Source organism: Bombina bombina, chromosome 12 (genome assembly GCF_027579735.1).
Source record: "Bombina bombina isolate aBomBom1 chromosome 12, aBomBom1.pri, whole genome shotgun sequence".
In the NCBI taxonomy this organism is placed as follows: Eukaryota; Metazoa; Chordata; class Amphibia; order Anura; family Bombinatoridae; genus Bombina; species Bombina bombina.
The window spans coordinates 51,336,694-51,360,151 of NC_069510.1; the positions used below are offsets into that span (position 1 = coordinate 51,336,694).

Below are 23,458 nucleotides of genomic sequence, written 5' to 3' on the forward strand. Positions count from 1 at the left end.
GCCAATCAGATTGAGCTCGCATTCTATTGGCTGTTCCGATCAGCCAATAGAATGCGAGCTCAATCTGATTAGCTGATCCAATCAGCCAGTCGGATTGAACTTGAATCTGATTGGCTGATTCCATCAGCCAATCAGAATTTTCCTACCTTAATTCCGATTGGCTGATAGAATCCTATCAGCCAATCGGAATTCGAGGGACGCCATCTTGGATGACGTCCCTTAAAGGAACCTTCATTCTTCAGTTCAACGTCGGAAGAAGAAGATGGATCCGCGCTGGAGGTCTTCAAGATGGAGCCATTCGTCATCGGATGAAGATAGAAGATGCCGCTTGGATCAAGATGGTTGCCGGTCCGGATCTCTTCTTCCCGGATAGGATGAAGACTTTGGAGCCTCTTCTGGACCACTTCAGCCGCCGCTTGATAGATGACTTCAGCCGGATTATGGATCGCCAGCCCCCGCTTGGGCTTGGATCAAGACTTCGGAGGCTTGGATCAAGACTTCGGTGGACGGATCGGTGAACCCGGCGAGGTGAAGATAAGGTAGGAAGATCTTCAGGGGCTTAGTGTTAGGTTTATTTAAGGGGGGTTTGGGTTAGATTAGGGGTATATGGGCTGTGGGTTGTAATGTTGGGGGGGGTATTTTTTTTTTTTTTTACAGGCAAAAGAGCTGAATTATTTGGGTTATGCCCCGCAAATGGCCCTTTTCAGGGCTGGTAAGGTAAAAGAGCTTTGAACTTTTTTAATTTAGAATAGGGTAGGGAATTTTTTTATTTTGGGGGTCTTTGTTATTTTATTAGGGGGCTTAGAGTAGGTGTAATTAGTTTAAAATTGTTGTAATATTTTTCTAATGTTTGTAAATATTTTTTTATTTTTTGTAACTTAGTTCTTTTTTATTTTTTGTACTTTAGTTAGTTTATTTAATTGTAGTTATTTGTAGGTATTGTATTTAATTAATTTATTGATAGTGTAGTGTAAGGTTTAATTGTAACTTAGGTTAGGATTTATTTTACAGGTAATTTTGTAATTATTTTAACTATTTTAGCTATTAAATAGTTAATAACTATTTAATAGCTATTGTACCTGGTTAAAATAAATACAAAGTTGCCTGTAAAATAAATATTAATGCTAAAATAGCTATAATATAATTATAATTTATATTGTAGCTATATTAGGGTTTATTTTACAGGTAAGTATTTAGTTTTAAATAGCAATAATTTATTTAATAAGAGTTAATTTATTTCGTTAGATTTAAATTATATTTAATTTAGGGGGGTGTTAGTGTTAGGGTTAGACTTAGCTTTAGGGGTTAATCCATTTATTAGAGTAGCGGCGAGATCCGGTCAGCAGATTAGGGGTTAATTATTGTAGGTAGCTGGCGGCGACGATGTGGGGGGCAGATTAGGGGTTAATAAATATAATGTAGGTGTCAGCGGTGTTAGGGGCAGCAGATTAGAGGTACATAGGGATAACGTAGGTTGCAGCGGTGTACGGAGCGGCAAATTAGGGGTTAATAATAATAATATGCAGGGGTCAGCGATAGCGGGGACGGCAGATTAGGGGTTAATAAGTGTAAGGTTAGGGGTGTTTAGACTCGGGGTACATGTTAGAGTGTTAGTGCAGACTTAGGAAGAGTTTCCCCATAGGAAACAATGTAGCTGCGTTAGGAGCTGAACACTGCTTTTTTGCAGGTGTTGGGTTTTTTTTCAGCTCAAACAGCCCCATTGTTTCCTATGGGGGAATCGTGCATGAGCACGTTTTTGAAGCTGGCCGCGTCCGTAAGCACCGCTGGTATCGAGAGTTTCAGTGGCGTTAAATATGCTCTACGCTCCCTTTTTTGGAGCCTAACGCATCCCTTCTGTGAACTTTAAATACCAGCAGTATTTAAAAGGTGCGGGAGAAAAAAAGCCAGCGTAGCTAACGCACCCCTTTGGCCGCAGAACTCTAAATCTAGCCGATAGATAATCCCTTTACTACCCATTCCCCAGTTTTGCACAACCAACACAGTTATAATAATACACTTTTTACCTCTGTGATTACCTTGTATCTAAGCCTCTGCAGGCTACCCCTTTTCTCAGTGCTTTTTACAATCTTGCATTTTAGCCAATCAGTGCCCTCTCTTAAGTAACTCCATGGGAGTAAGCACAATGTTATCCATATGGCACAAATAAACTAGCAATGTCTAGCTGTAAAAAACTGTCAATAAGAGGCAGCCTTCAAGGGCTTAGATATCAGCATATGATCCTACTTAGGTTTAGCTTTCAACAAAAAATACCAAGAGAACAAAGCAAATTTGATGATAAAATTAATAAGGAAAGTTGTTTACAATTGTATGCTCTATCTGAATCATGTACATTTAAATTTTGACTAGACCTTTAAGCAAGTTACCTTTCTATTTAACTGCTATGAAACTGTCTATACTTGACTTGATTGAATATAGACCTGTATACGTACATTTGAATCTAGTAGTGTATTAAAAGGAAGGTAAACAGTCTTTATATCTGGGACGTCTCCCAATATAGCAAATACCACCAAATGTTTTAAAAAAAATCCAAGCAAGTATATAGTTTTTAGTATTAAACAAGCTACACACAATCTATTTACCAGTGCATACAGGTAAGCGTTAAAAATACGTAACTATCCACATTCAATACCTAACTAAGCGTTATTCTTAGTGCCAGATCGAGCACAATATAACGCACCTCGCAATATCGATTACACTTTACGTGTATTCTAGCCCTATATTGCTACATATATCTATACTACTCTATACTCATCTTACTTGACCTCTCTGCGGCCTCTGACACTATGAACCATCCCCTTCTTCTATGGACACTCAGCTCTCTTGGACTCTGTGACACTGCCCTCTCCTGGATTCACTCTTATCTCTCAGATCCTTCTCCATCTCTTTTGCTGGTGACTCCTCCTCTCTATAGCCTGTCTGTTGAAGTACCTTAAGGCTCTGTTCTGGGTCCTCTACTCTTCTCTATTTACACTTCTTCACTGGGTAAACTCATCAACAGCTATGGCTTCAGCTATCATCTCTATGCTGATGACACCCAGATCTACCTTTCCACCCCTGCACTCTCTCCTTCTGTCAATTCTCACATCAGCGACTGCGTATCTGGCATTTCCTCCTGGATGGCCTCTCACCACCTAAAAATAAACATGTCCAAGACTGAGCTTCTTCTAATTCCCCCCTCTAACTCTACTCCAGTTTCTAATTTTTCCATCACTGTTGGCGGCACCACTATCTCCCCATCACCCCAAGTCCGCTGCATCGGAGTCACACTTGACTCAAATCTGTCCTTCATACCCCACATCCAATTGCACTCTTCATCCTGCCAATATCTCCAAAATTCGTCCGTTTCTGAGTGCTGAAAATACTTAACAGCTAATCCACTCCCTGGTAATTTCCTAACTTGACTACTGTAATAACTTACTATCTGGCCTCCCTCTCTCCCCTTCATCCTAAATGCATCTGCAAGGCTAATCCACCTCTCTCAACGCTCTTTTTCTGCTGCACCTCTCTGTGAGTCCATTCATTGGCTCCCCATTCACAGCAGAATTAAATTCAAAATTCTCACCCTGATCTACAAAGCCCTCACCAATGCTGCCCCACCCTACCTAGTCCTCACTCATCAACAAATATACTCCAGCCCGCTCCCTAAGATCCAACAATGACCTGCTTCTTGCGTCCTCTACCATCACCTCCTCTCATGCTAGACTACAGGTGGACTTCCCTCTGGAACACACTTCCTCGAGTTGTCAGACTTTCCCCTAACCTCTCCTCCTTTAAACGTTCCCTAAAGACCTTTTTGTTCAGGGAAGCTTATCACCTGACTCATTAACAAATTAACTTCACTTACCTAACAGTTGCCCTCATCTATCTCCTCACTAATATCATTCTCACCTTTGCAGTCCCCACCTCCTGTTTCCCATCCACCCATCTAGATTGTAAGTTCCCACAGGAATAGGGCCCTCAATTCCCCCTGTATTTGTCTGTAAAATGTTGTCTCTTATTGTATCGTTTCTCCGTTGTACTTTTATCCTTGTACCCATGGGCAGCGCTGCGGAATCTGTTGGCGCTTTATAAAAAAGAATAATAATAAAAAAATATCTCTGCCATATAGTACTTAAGACAAAAGCACACTCCTGACCCTAAGATAAATTTCAACTGGAAGTTTTTCTTTCATTTTTTTAGTTTTACACTTTACCTGAATCAAGACTGCAACGTCCCTTAAAATATCTTTGGCAGTACCAAATAGTATGTACTTAAAGGGACATTCCAGCCAAAGTTGGAAACCACATGGATGCAATTCAGGTTTGAATAGAAGCATTTTTGTAATATACATGCATTAGCAATAATGCTTCCAATAAAGCTACATCTTTTTCAAAAGTGTATTTAAATATGCACCGTGCACCAGCATTTTAAACACAGCACTTTCTCAGAGAGCCTAAAGTGCTTGTATCACCTGGTAATGACTCAATTTGTTAATCGCTGACATGATACAAAACCCACTGGCGTGCTGAGCAGCTGCAATATTTAAAATGTTGGTGCACTGAGAAAAATGTTAACACTAAAATAGTCATAGTGTTTACTAGAAGCATTTTTGACAATACATGTGTATTGTAAATATGTTTCTATTCAAAAATGTAATTCATCTATGTGCATTTAAATTTTGACCGGAATATCCCTTTAATTGTATTTGGAGCACTGACCTTTCTAATAACCTTGTCCACTTCAGTTCCCACAGGAGAGTAGAGGATTTTAGGGTTGCTGGTCATAAGATGTACAAGTAAACCCAGGTTTCTCTGTTCTTTGCTTGTGAATCCTAAAGAGCTCATGTTGCCCTGCTTGAAGGCCTCAGGTTCAATGGTCCTGTGGAATAGATATGGAAGAATTAGCTGGGAGAAGGAGACTTGGGCCCAGAATGGAACTCATTTTGTAGACCAGGAGATACTATGAAGTTTCTTCTCACCGGTTAATACCACAGAGGATGGGTTGTAGTCCTGCCCAAAGCTGTACAAAAGCTGAAAATTGACTGTGAGGGTTTTCTTCACCCCCCTCTTCCTCCTGACTTCCGAGTTCCTCTCCTTCAGTAGAGGAGTTGGAACTGAGGGTAGAGTTGATGTTCCAGCTTGTGGCATTGTTGGATGATGGAGGCGTTTTGCTGGTGCAGGCTCCCTTAGGCAACAACTTAGCCAGAGCAGAAAGGATATCCACATCCTTCAGGATCTTCTCCACTTCCAACACGTCCTCCAGTAGAGAGCGAAGATGAAGTTGGGTTGCTGTGGTATTCAACTCATCCAGTTTGAGCTGAAACGATTTCAGGAAACATATTATAAAACATGCATGAAACATTTTGGTATGTAAGCTGTATAATTCTGTAAAAAAACTATATATATATATATATATATATATATATATATATATATATATATATATATATAAAAATATGTATTTATTAATAAATAGAAAATATACTTCTATGTGAAGAACATTGGAATCTAGGCTAGGGTTTTTTTTATTTTGGGGGGATTTTTTATTTTGATAGGGCTATTAGATTAGGTGTAATTGGTTTAAATATCTTGTCATTTGTTTTTTATTTTCTGTAATTTAGTGTTTGTTATTGTAATTTAGGTAATTGTATTAAATTTATTTAATTGTATTTAATTTAGGGAATTTATTTAATTGTAGGGTTAGGTTAGGTGTTATTGTAACTTAGGTTAGGTTTTATTTTACAGGTAAATTTGTATTTCTTTTAGCTAGGTAGTTAGTAAATAGTTAATAACTATTTAATAACTAATCTACCTAGTTAAAATAAATACAAGCGTGCCTGTAAAAATAAAAATAAAACCTAAGCTAGATACAATGTAACTATTAGTTATATTGTAGCTAGCTTAGGGTTTATTTTACAGGTAAGTATTTAGTTTTAAATAGGAATTATTAATAGTAGGTTTTAGTAGGGGGTGTTAGGGTTAGACTTAAATTTAGGGGTTAATAAATTTAGTATAGTGGGGGCGGCAGATTAGGGGTTAAAAAATTTAGGTAGGTGGCGGCGATGTTAGGGGCGGCAGATTAGGGGTTAATAATAGTTAAATAGTGTTTGCGAGGCGGGAGTATGGCGGTTTAGGGGTTAATATGTTTATTTTAGTGGTGGCGATGTCCGGAGCGGCAGATTAGGGCTTAATAATTTTATTTTAGTGTTTGAGATGCGGGAGGGATCTGGTTTAAGGGTTAATAGGTAGTTTATGGGTGTTTAGTGTACTTTTTAGCACTTTAGTTATGAGTTTTATGCTACAGCGTTGTAGTGTAAAACTCATAACTACTGACTTTAAAATGCATTACGAATCCTGACGGGATAGGGTGTACCGCTCACTTTTTGGCCTCCCAGGACAAGCTCGTAATACCGGCGCTATGGAAGTCCCATAGAAAAAAAGACTATATACGCAATTTGCGTAAGTTGATTTGCGGTAAGGCCAAAAAAGTGTGCGGTGCCCCTAAATCTGCAAGACTCGTAATAGCAGCGGTAGTAAAAAAGCAGCGTTATGAGGCTTAACGCTGCTTTTTACTCATAACACAAGACTCGTAATCTAAAATGTATCATTGGGAAAACATTAAAACTCCTGAAGTAGGGGGCTGATGAGTGACAGCAGAATTGACTTACTCTGCTGACAGTTTTGTGGACATCCACCTGTTCTTTTAGTTCTCCTGACAGTTCCTTAAATCGCTCCAATTTTAACTGTTTGCTCCCATTACACACTATGTTTTGATATGAGGTCAACAGGGGGCGACTCTTCTCTGAGACATTGAGTATGTGTGCAACCTCATCAAAATTCCCATCACAGGTCAGAGCTTCCAGAGAGGAGGGTGTGAAGAGGATTTCCTAACAAACAGCATAATAGATTAATCCTAGAATTCCAATGCGGAACATATCTGTAAATATTTTTCTGAGAGAGAGGAGAGAGAGAGAAAGAAAGAGAAAGACATATATATATATATATATATACATACACACACACACATATTTATACATACACACGCATACACACATATATATATATATATATATATATATACATACACACACACACACACACATTTATACATACACACGCATACATACATATACATATATATATATAGCTATCTATCTATATCTATCTATCTATCTATCTATCTATCACGGAAAAGGTAAATACTTCAGCCAGCACAGTCTATTGTTAAAACAAAGTTCCTTTATTGCATAACATCTTTAAAAAAGCTTAAAACAGCTAAACAGGACAATCTGTCTGACATGTTTCGGCCATTAGGCCTTAATCATAGACATACAATGAGATTAAAACCGTTAAAATGTTTACCGTTGACGATTTACAATTGGATAGCACTAATCATGTGACTAAACTAAGTTTATCCCTTCATCTAGCCGTATGTTATCCATTTTTATGATATGAATCAATTAAAATATTGTGCAGAAAAAATATCTATATACATTAATATCCGGCATATACACTACAGTTTATTCAGCATTCCAATAAATGCCTCAAAAATATAATAAAGTTACTATTTCATATTTGGTCAATGGTTTTGAGAATAAAGAATAAAAGATACATATGTATCTATGACAAATTAGTTGGATTATGAGCAAATTCCATTAAATAAGTGAGGCTCTGTGAGTTACTGATCTACATGAATGGTAATAAATATGTCCATGTATACATACTCAAGTTGTACAAAAATCTGTGTATTGAATTTGCTGCTAGAAAATATTACTACACTTTTTCCAACCATAAAGAATTTACTCCTGGCCTTTATCAAGACTTCTTGATAAAGGCCAGGAGTACATGGCCGAAACGCGTCGACTGATTTGAGTAAGCATAATACTGATACATCCACTGAACAGTTTGTATATATTATAGTATTGTTTGTTTTCTTTGCAGGTTTTTGCACAGTTTTATTTGTTTTATTGCATCAAACTGGGCGACAACTTCATTGCACAGAATTCACTATATCATTTTGGACACTTATTGATTAACTTTTGAAAGATTAACTTTTTTGCTTCACCTGTTTGAGGATTTCCACAATTTTGTGAAGTTACTTATATTTTTTTCCACCTTTTTCCAGTGATCACATTGTTTTTCACATTTTCAAGTTTTTATTTCTATTTTTATTTTTTTCAAGCACAGGACACACACTATTTTGGAATTTTTTCAGAATTGGATATAGATACAGACACTTTCTTTTTGTCACACTGCTATCTGTTTGGATAAATACAATTATAAGAACACTCATCAATATCCGGACTGTACCAAGAGTACCACCCATACTAAGATACTTGGCCTATCAGGTCATTTATTGTCATACGCTTTTAGGTGCACCAGGTCATTTCTATTTTTATTTTTATCTTTATTTTTATTCTGATTTTATGTCATTTTCAACATATCGTTATTGTAACATGGATCCATGATTGTTTATGAATGTGTATTATTTTTTGACTGTATTTTTTAGAAGAGCACCGACATTTTTTACCCAATTGTGTGGAATAAATATTGATATACATTTTTAACCTTTATAACTATTTTAGCATTATATATTTTTTTGCACACTCGCTCCTTAACTACCAATAGGAGGACCCACATTGTGGGCAAGTTGTCCCCTTTCCCCTTCCTCAGCCTACTTTGGCGCTCACCTCCATCCCCTACCGTCTTCTAATTAACTCTAAGCTTTCTTTTTCCACAGTCTTTTGGATTAGTACAATTCCTTTTTGTCCTTATATATTGTCCTTTCGCTATTGAGTGTGGTACACTTCGGGGATGATTACTCTTCCCATGTAAGATGGTATTACCAAAAATTGGTTTTCTATAGATAGTTGTTTCTACCCGTTTGGTTATGTAATCTGATTTTAGGACCAGGTCTAAATATGGTATACTTTCCTTGTTGGTTTCAAACGTAAATTTAAAATCCCAAAGATTCACATTTAGATATTGCACAAATTCCTCCATTTCACTTTCACTACCAGTCAATACCAAAAGTAGGTAATCGATAAATCTATGATATGATTTGATTTTGTTAGCAAATGTGTTGAAATCTCCAAATATATGGGTAATCTCCCACCATCCCATCGTTAGATTTGCATATGAGGGGGCAAATTTTGCCCCCATGGCGGTTCCCCTAATTTGGAGATAGTAATGACCATCAAATCGGAAATAATGGTGTGTTAGGAGGAACTGCGCAACTCTCAATGTGAAATTAATGAACTCAGTGGTATAATCTGTGTCTCTCTGTAGAAAAAACTTAAGGGCACCAATGCCCATCTGATGAGGAATCAAGGAATATAAAGATAGTACGTCGACAGTTGCCCAACTATAGTGTTGTTCCCATATAAAACTGTCAAAAAATTGCAGAAGATGTTTAGTATCATGGTTAACCAATTCTGTACTGTCTCTTTAAATTTTGACTATAAGTTAGTCCATCCCCATACCTACTTTGCTTAGTATTTTGTTTGCAGCTGTAACTTCCTGTTGTGCAAGCTGCTGCACCAAGCCTCTAAGCCCATTTTTTAACAGAAGCTGGAGCTTCTCTTATTACAGTTCCTGTGGCTGCCCCTCTCTAAAAAGGATCAACAGTCTCTCTTATAGCCATAGTAAGTCTGCATTGACCGCATAAACTGTGGCCTGTGATCTCTGATGCAAAACCTCTCAGAAGGGGGCTTAACCGACACTGCTCTGTAAATTCCCTCTGAACTCCAAGCAAGTTTCATTAATTTGAAGCCTTTCATTTCAACTCCTAAAGTTGACCCACAGTTGATGATCAAAACAGGGGTTGCATTTCAGTCTGATCCCGATAACTTGTGAAAACTGTGTGGCTCACTAAACAAAGATTCCATCCTCCTGTTTAAAACCTTACATACCTAACACGGAGATAACTAAACAGATTGGAGACCAGGGTTTGAAGTAGACTATCCAACCACTTGGATAATGGTTCACATAGGGAAAAAATACCTGAAACAAAGGACCGTCTTTTGATGTCCGTGAGGGATTTATGGACTTTCCGAAGTATCTGGAATATAGGTATCACTGGTTCGTTTATAAGTAAATAATCATGAGTATTCTGATCTATATGGCCCAACTCCAAACCATCATCTACTAAGTTCACTCATGAATACTGAAGTGGAGTCTCCTGAGAGAGATCTATAATCATCATGGTTATTTAATTGGCGTAGTATTTCATTTTTATAGGATGACTTATCCCACGCCACTGTACTTCCTCCTTTGTCTGCAGTCTTTATCACTAACTGATCATTCTTCTTAAGTGTTTCTCTCCTGTTTGTTGAGATTCAGAGGAATCTCAGTTTGTTTGTTTTTGACAACTTAACCAAATAAACTTCAATCCTCTTCTGAAAATTGAGGAGAATATCTCCTCTAGTCTTAACAGGATAAAACATTGATTTGGTTTTAAACCCCCCATGTACATTAGTACCTTGATCACTTAAATCACTTTCTTTTTCTAGACTCAAAAGATTTTGTACATCTTGTAATTATGAAAAATCCATAGGAGGACCATCAACCCTTTCCTCAATTGTACAGGGGGAATCAACGAGTTGTTCACTGCTAATATCTTTACTGTTTTCAAAATGTTTTTTCAATGTGAAATTACGAATCAATCTATTGACTTCAATAAGAGTTTGAAATAAATTGAACCTACTAGTTGGGACAAAGCCCATACCCATAGCTCAATACTCTTACTTCATGATAATTTACAGAATAATCTGTCAAATTAATGAGATTGTTTATGACTGTTTTGTCTATTATTTGTTGTGTCTCGACCCTTGCCTGAGAGGGTACCATGATTTATTAATTCTTCCCCTTGTAGTGCCTCTTGGCCCCCCTGATCTTCCTCTTTCTTCTGAGGGATTCACTGGGGTAACCTTCTGACTCAGTTTGATCTTTAATCTGATTACTTGGAACATTCTCATTTTTCCCTTGTGAATTGACAGTATATTTGCTTCCACCTATATTCTGTTGAGAACTGGTTGTACTAATCTGAAATTGTACTCCCTTTGAGGTCTGATCTTTAGGTGGTTTTAATATTGACCTAGGCACTAGATCTTTATTTAGAGTATTAACTGTTTCATTATCTGTCATATCGTTTTCAGAATTAGTGTTGTCCCCTGAATCTGTGTCCCTAGTATGTGTTTCCTGCTTGTCAGTGTCACTTTTGTCTTCTCCCCTTGTGTTCCTTCTCTTATTGAACCTGTCTCGAGAACGATTTCTAGTTCATTTCAGTTCTTTTTTTGAGAGAAGCTCATTTCAGTTCTTTTTTGAGAGAAGCTATTGTTTCTTTTAATATTAGATCATATTCTCTGTATTTGCTTTCAACGGTATATACATCTAGTTCAATTTGGAGTTTTTCCATTTCCTCTCTGACTTTAGATAGTTGTGTATATTTATATTCAATAATCAGCTGCATTAGTTTGAATGAACATTCAGTCAATGTATTTTTCCATAAATACTCTGTCATCTGTCAAGAACATGGGAAATTTTCTAATTCTAAGACCTCTAAGAACTATTTGTAACCGAATATACCTTTCCAGGGTCCACTTATCCCATTTTCTCATCTTGATCTCTGTTAGATGCTTCCATGTTGATACATTCAATTATATCAATTCTATATTTAACTAAATAAATCTCTCTCTCTCTTTCTCTCTCTCTTTTGAACACATAAGATAATTGGGGGGGGGGGGGGGTTCTCCATTCATTTTGGTCTATCTTATCATTATACCTATAATAAATACAAAAATACTTCTAAATTTTGAATTTATATTCTAAGTCAGTATAAACATCTTTTGAGTTTTGAAACATAGTGGAAACTGTTTAAAACACTTTTAGGTTTAGTTGAAATGAAATGTTGAGTATTATCCAGATAAATTACCTCCAGTTCCCTCACCACCACCTGAGGATCGTAGCCTTCAGCCGACTTGATGGGAAGAGCCAAACCAAGAGCCACAGTCAAAAGTCGAAGCAAATCTACCTTGTGCCCAGATCTCCGGGGATCTTTAAGGGCTTCATGGATCAAACCATCCTGAAGAGCTTTCCACTTCCCAAGAGGGTTGCCCTGATACCAAAAGAAGACAAGTCACATTTCTTGATAGATTAAATGTGCAGAGACAGATGACAGGAAGTACAGAGACTCTTACATGTAGATTAAAGATCTGTCCAGCAGTCGTGGTGGTGGTGTCCCACGGTCCTCTGCCTGGCGCTCCTTCACGTGACAGGTATGGGGAGCTAAACAGTAGCCGGTAGACCTGAACCAGGAGAAGAATGAGTGACACATAGAAAGGATCTCTCTATTTAAAATGTACCACATAGGTAACCATAAATATATTGTCTCAGATTATATTCACTAAGAATTCAAATACATTTTCTATAGCAGGGATCAGCAACCTTGGCACCCCAGATGTTTTGGAACTACATTTCCCATAATGCTGAGACACTCTTTAGGCTGTCTGAGCATCATGGGAAATGTAGTTCCAAAACATCCAATGTTGCTGACCCTTGTTCTATAGGATAACATAGCAGGGCCATTTATTTATTGTGGGATATGTTTTGGATGATTACTAGGTTAGTGCTACACGACTAGAAGGTAAAAATAATTCTTATTAAATTGCTACATATTCTGTAATGTAGTCTTGCTTCTTCTGCTTTTGATATAAGACAGAGAAAGAGTCTTTATGGATGTTTTTCATATGCGATCGACCTTTAAATCTGTGTACAAATAAAGAATAGAGCTCAACCAGGAATGAACAACAGCTCAGTTACTTGTCTTTTGGCGGTTCACCAAGTGGGAGCAGCCTGTCACGGTTTCAACCTGACTTCTATAGTTATTTGCTGCTTTTTATATTGGCTGCCATTTTAAACTCACTTGTCTTTTCTCCTTGCCTGTAGCAGAGTATGTAATGCTGCTCACTATTCCCAGGCTCCCTCTTATGGCCAAACTGGTGAACATCATCAGAGAGAGACAGGTTGCAGTCCCAGAATGATGATGTCATCACTCCCTATTTAACTGCCTCAGTCCTGTTTGCCATTGCCCTTGCGTTGTCTCTGACTTCTCTGTGAGTTCCTATGTTCCTGACTGTGTATAACCTGGCTTGTTTGACTTCCCTTTTGGTTCCCGATACATGGCTAGTTCCTGACTTTGCTGATCTTCATATTCCTGACCCCGGCTCATCTGACTACTTGCTTTGGTTCCTGACCCGGCTCGTCTTGCTATCTGCTCTGGCTTTCACTCCTGGCTTGTCATTTGGCTTTTGTGACTCGTTATATTTATTTTTTTCCTTTTAATAAAGGTGTGATTAATTTAGCATTTTATGTCTCTGCCTGGATCCTGGTTCCCTGATACAGCCTCTTTTAGTCCATTTGTTCTTTTCACAGATGAAAACTTTCCTGAAGTATATCAGTCTGATCCCATCTAAAAAGGATGGTCCAGACCCGAAATACCAGATAATAATGAAGAACATGGTAACCACAGACAATCATTTTGGCCATCTATGGGCCTTGTCAATAAGGTGCGGTGATATCCCTCTATGCACATTAGGAATTTAACACATTTTACACATTTAAATCTGGTCTAGTAAATTTGACTTTTAAATGATAAATATTTGGAATAGAAAAAAAAAATGGGAATCCTGAGATCGCACACCAAAAATAAACAGTTTAAGAGGTCCAGATATTGCTACCAAATTAGCCGGGCTTGTTCTGATGAGAGTGGCTGTTTGCCATCTCACAACCGTGCGATTACCATCCAGTAAGTCTTCAATTTATGTGATTAACTTACAGTAAATAGACTTCATTCATAACACTTGTTTATTTGTGTCGGGGTAGGAGTGTGTGAAATATTAATGCTCTCCAAACAGGTAAAAAAAATAATGACATTTTACACTGATTTGTATCTATAAAAAATTCTATATATAAACAAAATGGAAGACAAGTTATGTAACTTCAGCAGCATTCAGTACTTGTGCAGGAGACAAATGTGCTTTTCTATGGCCATATCAGGAACAGAATTAATTTATGATAAAAGTTAATCCATTCCACTAACTTTATAAAATAAATCTTTCTGCAAATGCATCTATATTGTAAAAATATCTCTAATCATATTTAAAATGCACTGTTTCTAAGTTCACATGTAACATTCGTGTTCCTTGTGCAAAAAATGTATAGTAGAAAAAGCAACCCAAATAAAAACAATTTTTTTCTTTCATGATTCAAAAAGAGCACGCAATGTTAAGCAACTTTCTGTTACTCCTATTATCAATTTTTCTTTGTCCTTTAAAAAGGAATGTAAAGCTTAGAAGACTTTTTAAGTTCAGTACAATGGATAGTACTTGCTTATTGGTGGCTACCTTTAGCAAACCAATAAGCAAGCATAACCCAGGTTCTCAACAAAAAAATGGGCCAGCTCTTAAAGGGACATGAAACCCACATTTTTTCTTTCATGATATAGAAAGAACATGCAATTTTAAACAACTTTCTAATTTACTTCTATTATCTAATCTGCTTCATTCTCTTGATATCCTTTGCTGAAAAGCATATCTAGATATGCTCAGAAGCTGCTGATTGGTGGCTGTACATAGATGCCTCATGTGATTGGCTCACCCATGTGCATTGCTATTTCTTCAACAAGGGATAACTAAAGAATGAAGCAAATTAGATAATAGAAGTAAATTGGATTGTTATTTAAAATTATATTCTCTACCTGACTCATGAAAGAAAAAAAATTAGGTTTTGTGTCCCTTTAAGCTTTATATTCCTGCCTTTTAAATAAAGATAGCAAGAAAACGAAGGAAAATTGATAATAGGAATAAATTAGAAAGTTGCTTAAAATTACATGCTCTTTCTGAATCATTAAAGAAAAAATTTGGGTTTCGTATTCCTTTAAGCAGACACACAGGGGCTCTAATTTAATTCTATTGGGTAGATTATCCATAGAGTCACAGCCTTTTATTGGTTGCACTGGGTAATCCTCCAAATTATAAAATATATTTTTCTTTTCACTTTGATAGTTAAAAAGATTCTACAAATAAATGGTCATAAAGGTTAATAGTATACTGGGGTAGTGCAGCTCCATTGCACTTTGCAATACATTTTGGCACCTATAATATTCCCCCAGTTGCCAATCTGAGAGCAAATTTAGCAGCTGAATGCTAAATATGCTCAGGTGTGGATAAGCACCTTGTTCATGTACTTGGAGTTATAAAGGCTAATGTATCCTTCTATTCAACACAAAACGCGTTGCAATTACGGAGCCAGATTCCTATTGTCTGTTGTGAGCCTTTAAAGTGATGGTAAACCTTAACTAATCAAATTACACATATTTAATCTTTTGTATTATATGTTTACCTTTTTTGTTTTTTAATCCATCTGTGAAAGGGTTAAATTAGTGCATATAGTAATGCTTCTACTGCAATGTTATGCCGGCCCACTTGGATGAACTCTTTTTTTTTTTTTATGACAATTCTAGTGAACATCCAATCAGCGTGTGTGTCAGTTGACAATCTTGAAGTCCAGCCCCTTTAAAGCCCTACCTATGTAAAGAGTGGATTTGACTGCTCTATACATCACAGCCCAGCCAAAAGAGGAAATGAAGGGGGCAGAGGAACAGACTATATCAATTAGGATTATAAATCTTTTATTATAAAATATATATATACACACTTTAAAAAAAAAAATTGTTGGTTTTACTTGCAAACTAATATAGGTTTCATTGCAGCATTCTTATAGTCTGAAATTTACCATCACTTTAACTTTTAACGTTAAAAAAATGCAAAAATTGTGATCTGGTAAGTACACGACAGAGGTTTTAGTCACGTACATGTCGTGTTCCAGACCAATGATGGCCAAATCCTATCATATGGGAACTGCAGATCAATATTTTAGGACCCCAAGGGCCACATATAAATTTACTGCAACACAAATAATACGTCCAGTGACACGGGGCCCGATTTAGGGAAGGTTACAGGGTATCCTCTACCTGCTGCTGTTCTCCGCTCCAGGTGACTCTTTTGAACTATGGCTCCCTTGTTTGTCTAACACCAGAATTCCCCAAAACACACATTTTTAGTTCCCCTGTAGTAGCCAATCAGCACTGTACTCACCTCTTTAAGGTTGATATTCGATCCTGCCAACATATCAACAATGTCACTTGGCAGAGAAAGGTTGTTGCTGAGAAATTCCCGGAAACCTGTCTTGTCTTTTACAACAGAGTCGAGTGTGAAATCTGAATAAGGAAGAAGAAAAGGCTAATTGACTTCACAGCAACCTCCTTAAAGGAATAATCTAGTCAAAATTAAACTTTCATGATTCATATAGAGCATGCAATTTTAAGCAACTTTCTCATTTACTCCTATTATCAAATTTTCTTCATTCTCTTGGAATCTTTATCTGAAAAAGCAAAAATGTAAGCTTAGGAGCGGGCCCATTTTTGGTTCAGCACCTGGGTAGCACTTGCTGATTGAATAGCTACATTTAGACAGCAATCAGCAAGCGCTACCCAGGCTGAATAAAAAATGGGCCGGCTCCTAAGCTTATATTATTGCTTTTCAAATAAAGATACCAAGAGAACGAAGAAAAAATAATAATAGTAGTAGTGAGTAAATTAGAAAGTTACTTAAAATGGTCTGCTCTATCTGAATCATGAAAATTTTTAATTTTGACTAGACCATCCCTTTAATTGATGTCAATAAGAAGTATTAGCCAACATATTCTTAAAGGGACATGAAACACAAATATTTTCTTTCATGATTCAGATAGAGCATACAATTTTGAACAAATTTCCAATTGACTTATATTTTTGAATTTGCTTTGCTCTATTAGTATCCTTTGTTGAAAAGCATAGGTAGGCTCAGAAGCATAAGTGCACTACTCAGAGCTAGCTGTTGATTGGTGGCTCCACATATATGCCTCTTGTGATTGGCTCAGCTAATGTGTTCATCTAGCTCCCAGAAGCATTAGTTCTCCTTCAAAAAAGGATAATGTGTCCCTTTAACACTACTTTCTCCATTATGAAGAAACATGATGTGAATTATTGACTATAAATGGCACGTCTCACTTAAAGGGATATAATAATGAAAAAATGAAATGCTCTCATTCATGAAAGCATATTATCTTATAAATATTGACCCTGCAAATCTATGTGTTTAACAACTGCAAAGAGGTTAAACAAACAGGCAAAGTACTGCTCAGCAACTGCAGAGGACTGCTGGTTTTGAGTAGGAAAGGCTAGTCACATGGCCCAGCTGTGCAACTAGTACTGCCGATTGGCTCTGCCACAGTTTGTTTGTGTTAAACACATAGATCTGCAGGGTCAATAGTGATAAAATGACATGCTCTAACAAATTGGCCCTTAAAGCATTTTAAAAGCGGACATTCCAAAATACTAAAAATCCAAGGAGACACTTTTATAAAGATGGATATATTTTAACTCTATCTAGACAAAAACAACTATCAGCTATATGATAAAGTTAATGTTTGCTTACCAAAAACTGCTTAAAGGGACAGTCTAGTCAAAATTAAACATTCATGATTCAGATAGGGCATGCCATTTTAAACAACTTTCTGATTTACTTTTATCATCAAATTTGCTTTGTTCTCTTGGTATTCTTTGTTGAAAGCTAAACCTAGGTAGGCTCATATGCTAATTTCTAAGCCCTCGAAGGCCGCCTCTTTTCTCAGTGCACTTTGACAGTTTTCCCACAGCTAAACAGCGCTGTGTGTGCCATATAGATAATAGATAATGTGGAGTTATTTATGAGTGAGTACTGATTGGCTAAAATGCAAGTCTGTCAAAAGGACTGAAATAAGGGGGCAGTCTGCATAGGCTTAGATATAAGGTAATCACAAAGGTAAAAAGTAAATTAATATAACTGTATTGGTTATGCAAAATTGGGGAATAAAGGGTAATAAAAGGATTATCTATATTTTTAAACAATAACAATTCTGGAGTAGACTGTCCCTTTAACAGGTGGTACAGTTAGTTTTCATTTGTTGCAACTTTAAGAGCTAGGTAAAATAGTTTTCAGTTTTTGCTTTCTGAAATATGTATTTTCCTGTGTTGGAAAAATAAAATATGTTGTCACGTGTGTAAAGATTTGTTCCAATAAGAACCATTAGAACCATTTTTAAAGGGAAATGAAACCCAAAAATTGTCTTTTGTGATTCAGAGAATACAATTTAAACAATTCAAATAATAAAGTTTGCTTCATTCTCTTGGTATCCTTTTTGAAGAGTAAACCTAGGTAGGCTCCGAAGCTGGCACATGTCTTTAGTAGTCTATGGCAGCAATCTTTGCAAAAATGTACAACATTGCTACAAGCATTACAAAGAATGCTTATTGGCTCTTATGAACCTACATAGGTTTACTCTTCAAGAATAAAAACTAAAAAGAATGAAGCAAATTTGATAGCAGAAGTAAAATTAGTTTTTCTTACTTTTTTAGTTAAAATATATTTTTATTTTTGTAGCAAACACACAGAATATCAAACAACAACATGTTATACATTATCTATATCGTCTTAGAACCATTTGCCTCAAGTAGATGTTTTAACGTCCTGGTTTAGGATGTAGGTTCTCAATTAAGAGAAATTAAAAGGGAGCCTTAGAAAAAGTTTGTTAAAGGGACACTGAACCCAATTTTTTTCTTTCGTGATTCAGATAGAGCATGCAATTTTAAGCAACTTTCTAGTTTACTCCTATTAGCAAATGTTCTTCATTCTCTTGGTATCTTTATTTGAAAAGCAAGAATGTAAGTTTAGATGCCGGCCCATTTTTGGTGAACAACCTGGGTTGTTCTTACTGATTGGTGGATACATTCATCCACCAATAAACAAGTGCTGTCCAGGGGTCTGGACTTATTTTTTCAAATAAAGATAGCAAGAGAACCAAAAACAAATGATAATAGGAGTAAATTAGAAAGTTGCTTAAAATTGCATGCTCTATCTGAATCATGAAAAAAAAATGTGGGTTCAGTATTCCTTTAAGTGAGTCAATATTGACCTTAAAGTAAGGTGTTATTACTTCCTCAGTTTCGTAGGACCTACTGGTTCCAGGTTCGGTTTGTTGTTGTAATAAAAATATAACTTTTTAACAATCTGATAAAGTATGTGGTGAAAGAACTATAAATAAAACATAAATAATAAACTTGATAACATAAATAATTTAAGTCTTAGTGTTAATCTCTATTGTAATCTTAGAGATGTGTATATTTATTATGAATCAGGGAGAGTTCAGAACGAACTGGCTGTAATTAACTAGCTTCTGGCGGTGTAAATGGTCAGCTGGGGACTAGCTTTTTCCTTCTTTTGGAAGCTCTGTCCTAGTTAGGAATACTTTTCTTAAATTGTGTCTATTACCCTTTCTTTCAGGATCCAATAGAACCATGTGTTGAGAAATTTAACATTGGTGCCTTGAGTCCAAGAAACTTGTTCTGACATGGGTTATGTATTTTTAATCTTAGTTAAACTTCATCCCATAAAGGGGCATCCATCTTCCAATGTCTAGCTATAGCTATCCTGGTGGCTGTGCATAGAATTCTTATAAAAGTTCTGAAAGAATTGTGCTAATCAGGGTGGAGAGTCTGGTCCAGATATATTGTATTTTGGGGCATTCCCACCACATATGGGCATAAGTACCTAGTGTTGTGCAGCCTCTATAAGAATTCCTGTTTTGAGTTGAGAAGTGTGCAGTTTTTAAGGGGGTTAGATACCATCTGAATGTGTTTTTTTAATACAGTTTTCCCTAAAGTCTGCGCTAATTAGTCCTTTACTGGACAATAGAAAAATGTGATCCCACTCGTCTTTCGTGTACACCTTTCCAATGTCTTGTTCCTATTTTTACAATAAAGGTGATTTGGAGTCATATCTTTTGTATAGCTAGGTAAATCTTAGAGATGATCTGTTTATTCCCGTCTTCAGAGCCGCCTATGGTTTCTAGTGTGGTAAGTTGTTGGGCATTGGGGTGGGGGTAGTGTTTGGAAATTACTGAGGCAATTTGGAGATACTGAAACCACTGTAACTTGATGGGAGAAATTCTGTCTTGGATCTATGTTAATGTATAGATTTTCCCTCTGTCTAGAACATCAACTACTCTGTATAACCCTTTGTTTTCCTATTTGCCTAATTGTGTATGGAATTCTGATGGGGAAGGGTTTTAATTACTCTAACTCTAGAGTTAGGGGGGAGTAATTTTAAGGATTTGGTCAGAGTAGACAAGATTTGAATAGTATCTAGCGTTATGGGGGATTTATGGGTTTTAGTGTGTGTCATTGATGTTGTATGCCAGAGTATATCAATTAGACTATCATAACCGCCAATGTCAGCTTCTATTTCAGTCCAAGTAATGTCTTTAGGATTTTTGCTTAAGAGGGCGCATAGCGCCAATCTAGCTGCTTGGTAGTATTCTCTGAGGTTTGGCATTCTGACTCCACCCAGTTGTCTGTGCATTTGTAGTAATCAAGAATATATTCTAGTTTGTTTATTTCCTCTCAGATAGCTGGTTAAATCTTTCTGTAGTTTATCGAGATCTGAGAGAGGTATTTAATTGGGTAAAACTCTAAAGAGATAGAATAGTCTAGGAAGGATATTCATCTTAATGGCAGATAGGCGACCATACCAAGAAAAATTGAAGCCCCTCCACTTGCCTAGGTCTCTTCCGATTGTTTTATATAGGGGAATATAGTTTAGTTTGTATACATCATTGTATATATGTGACAGTTTAACCCTTAGGTATTTGATTGAGTCTTTTACCCAAACAAAATCAAAGTCAGTTTCTATCAATTTTTTAGTGTGCTGCGGTAGGGCGAACGGTAGGGCTTCACACTTGTCAGGGTTGATTTTATAACCCGATATATCGGAAAATTATCTTAGGGCCTTATATAGGTTGGGAAGGGAGATTAACAGTTTTGTCAGTGTTAGTAGGACATTGTCCACGAAGAGAGTTCATTTGTATGCGTTCTGATTTAACTGTACTCCATGTATGTCTGGGGAGTATCTAATGAAAGCAGCTAGGGGTTCAATACAAAGGGCAAATAAAAGAGAAGACAGGGGGCACCTGCAGGATGGTAAAAGGTCTCGATTGATATCCTGCTGCTCTAATAGTGGCTGTCGGACACGAGTATATTCCCTAGATCGCCTGTATGAGCTGTCCCTGAAATCCCATCTGTGTAAGAATTTCTAACATATATCTCCAGTCTACTCTGCTGAACGCCTTCTCCGCATCCAAAGATAGGATCAGGGAGATCATTTGCCTTACATTGTCAGGGGCTACACGATTAGCTATGAATCCTACCTGGTCCGGAAAAACCAGAGAGGGGAGATATCGGTTAAATCGTTTAGCCATGATCTTAGTAAATATTTTTATATCCTGATTAATCAGGGAGATTGGTCGATAGCTTTGGCAGAGATTAGGATTTTTCCCTTCTTAGGGAATTACTACTATCTTGGCTTGTAAAATCTCAGGGGGCACCCCCTGCCCTTGCATGATGTAGTTACAAAAGGAACGGATTCTTTCTTTGAGTTAATGAGCTAGGTATCAATCAGGCTTGTTGGAAAAAAACAAAGTATTGAACTCTAAGTCTTTGGGCTGCCCTAATGGAATCTTCATTTAGTAGTTTTGCTAGTTCCTGCCTTTTGTGTTGTAGTAATTTAATAGTAGCTTGTGAGGGGGTCTGTTGATGTTGTCTCGTTAGATTGTCAATGTCTTTCGGGAGTGTGTCTGACTTGGCTCGATATAGTTTTAGGTGTATAGATTTTTCTCTAATGAGAAGTCCCCTAACATATGGTTTGTGGGCTGCCCATGTTAGTAAAGGATTCTTAGTGGTACCTTCATTTATTTTCCAATATCCCAACATAGCCTCAAAGACAAAGTCTCCTGTCTTTGGATTTTTAAGAGTGCTAGGGTCGAATATCCAAGATCTTGGTGTGTTGCTTCCATGTAAGTTTGCCACTTTGATCTGTACTATAGAGTGGTCAGACCATACACATGTGTATTGAGGAGGATGTTAATTCGGGGATAAGGACCTGGCTCAAAGATATGTAGTCCAATTTTGAAAATGATTTGTGGGCATGGGAATAGAATGTATAGTCTGTGGTTTTACCATATAGTGTGTCCAAAGAGTCTAAAATGTTGTGGAAGTGGAGTGATTCTCTAATGGACTTTATCACTGTATTATGTCTTTGTTGCTTATGCGTTAGTTTTGTGGATCCTATTGCCATATAAGAGGTCATAGTGATATTAAAGTCCCCCCTAAGAAAATTCTAGATTGCGACCATCTAGTTAATAATTGTGATACTGTTCTAAAGAATGAGTCTTGCTTTTCGTTTGGGGCATACACATTACATAATGTTATATCTATTCCCTGAAGTCTACCCCTAACTATCAAATATCTACCCTCAGAATCTTTAATCACCTCTTCTAGGGTAAAGTCGAGCGATCTGTGTACTAGTATAGAAACTCCTCTTTTCTTCCTATCTGTGGTAGAGTGATAATGGTAAGGGAATTGCGTAGTCCAGCTCTTGGGAATTGAGTTTTGGGTAAAATGTGTTTCTTGGAGGAATATTAGGTTAACCTTAAGCTTTGAATATTGTGTGAGGGCAGTTTTGCGTTTAAGATCAGAATTTAGACCGCGTATATTATGGAAGATTAGTTTAATGTTTGGAGTCATCGTTTGAGTTACTTGGTGCTGTCTTTCTTTCTGGTCCCTCCCATATTAGCTTTATTTCTAGCCCTGATCTACCTTCCTGACCTCCCCTATTCAATTGATTAGTTTCAATTCTTGTGTCATCATATATCAAACAAATAATAAAAAACAATACAATTGAAAAAAAGTAAGAAAACAGTAACATAAACAAAACTGAGTTAAAGTGAACACATGTAATTCCCATAAGAAGATCTCAAAAGGGGGGTAACAGTGTGCTACTAGAAGTGTCAAAGAGTTGAAAATCAACAATAGTAAAAGAGGTATGATAAATAAGCCATCCAGTGGCTACTTGGGTTCATTTAACAATAATATACTTCTTATAATATAATAACTTAAACATGTTGAAGTATAGGCTGATATGAGACTCTTCAAGTTGTCTATCAGTTAACTGACTTCAACATATTTTAGATATTTAAGCATATCTTATGCAAACAGATTTAATGTCAAACCCTAAATCTAAGTTGAAGCTGACACATTTTCCTTACCTTGTTGACTATGGAAATGGTTCTCCAAAGAACTTGGGTCACTGCTAAGCGACTCCAGATGATGTTTTAATGACTCCAACTCTTCTTCCAACCCAGGTCTGTCTGGATCAAACAGGTTACTCTCCTCCACCACCTCGTTAATCCTCTCCAATAACTGGGTCACTCTGTACAAAAGAGATCAGCTTGTTATATAACAACAAGGGTAACAAAACACTTGAGCTCCT

At 36.8% G+C, this 23,458-nt stretch overlaps 1 protein-coding gene across 1 annotated transcript in view; it reads right to left on the minus strand.

Moving 5' to 3' along the window:
* ABCA2 (ATP binding cassette subfamily A member 2) overlaps positions 1 to 23,458 on the minus strand; it is a 312,411-nt gene that overhangs the window by 119,289 nt on the left and 169,664 nt on the right. The window contains 7 exon segments of the mRNA XM_053695443.1: positions 4,719 to 4,878; positions 4,979 to 5,316; positions 6,668 to 6,886; positions 11,932 to 12,114; positions 12,197 to 12,304; positions 16,154 to 16,275; positions 23,235 to 23,398. Coding sequence (XP_053551418.1) covers positions 4,719 to 4,878; positions 4,979 to 5,316; positions 6,668 to 6,886; positions 11,932 to 12,114; positions 12,197 to 12,304; positions 16,154 to 16,275; positions 23,235 to 23,398 — 1,294 coding nt within the window.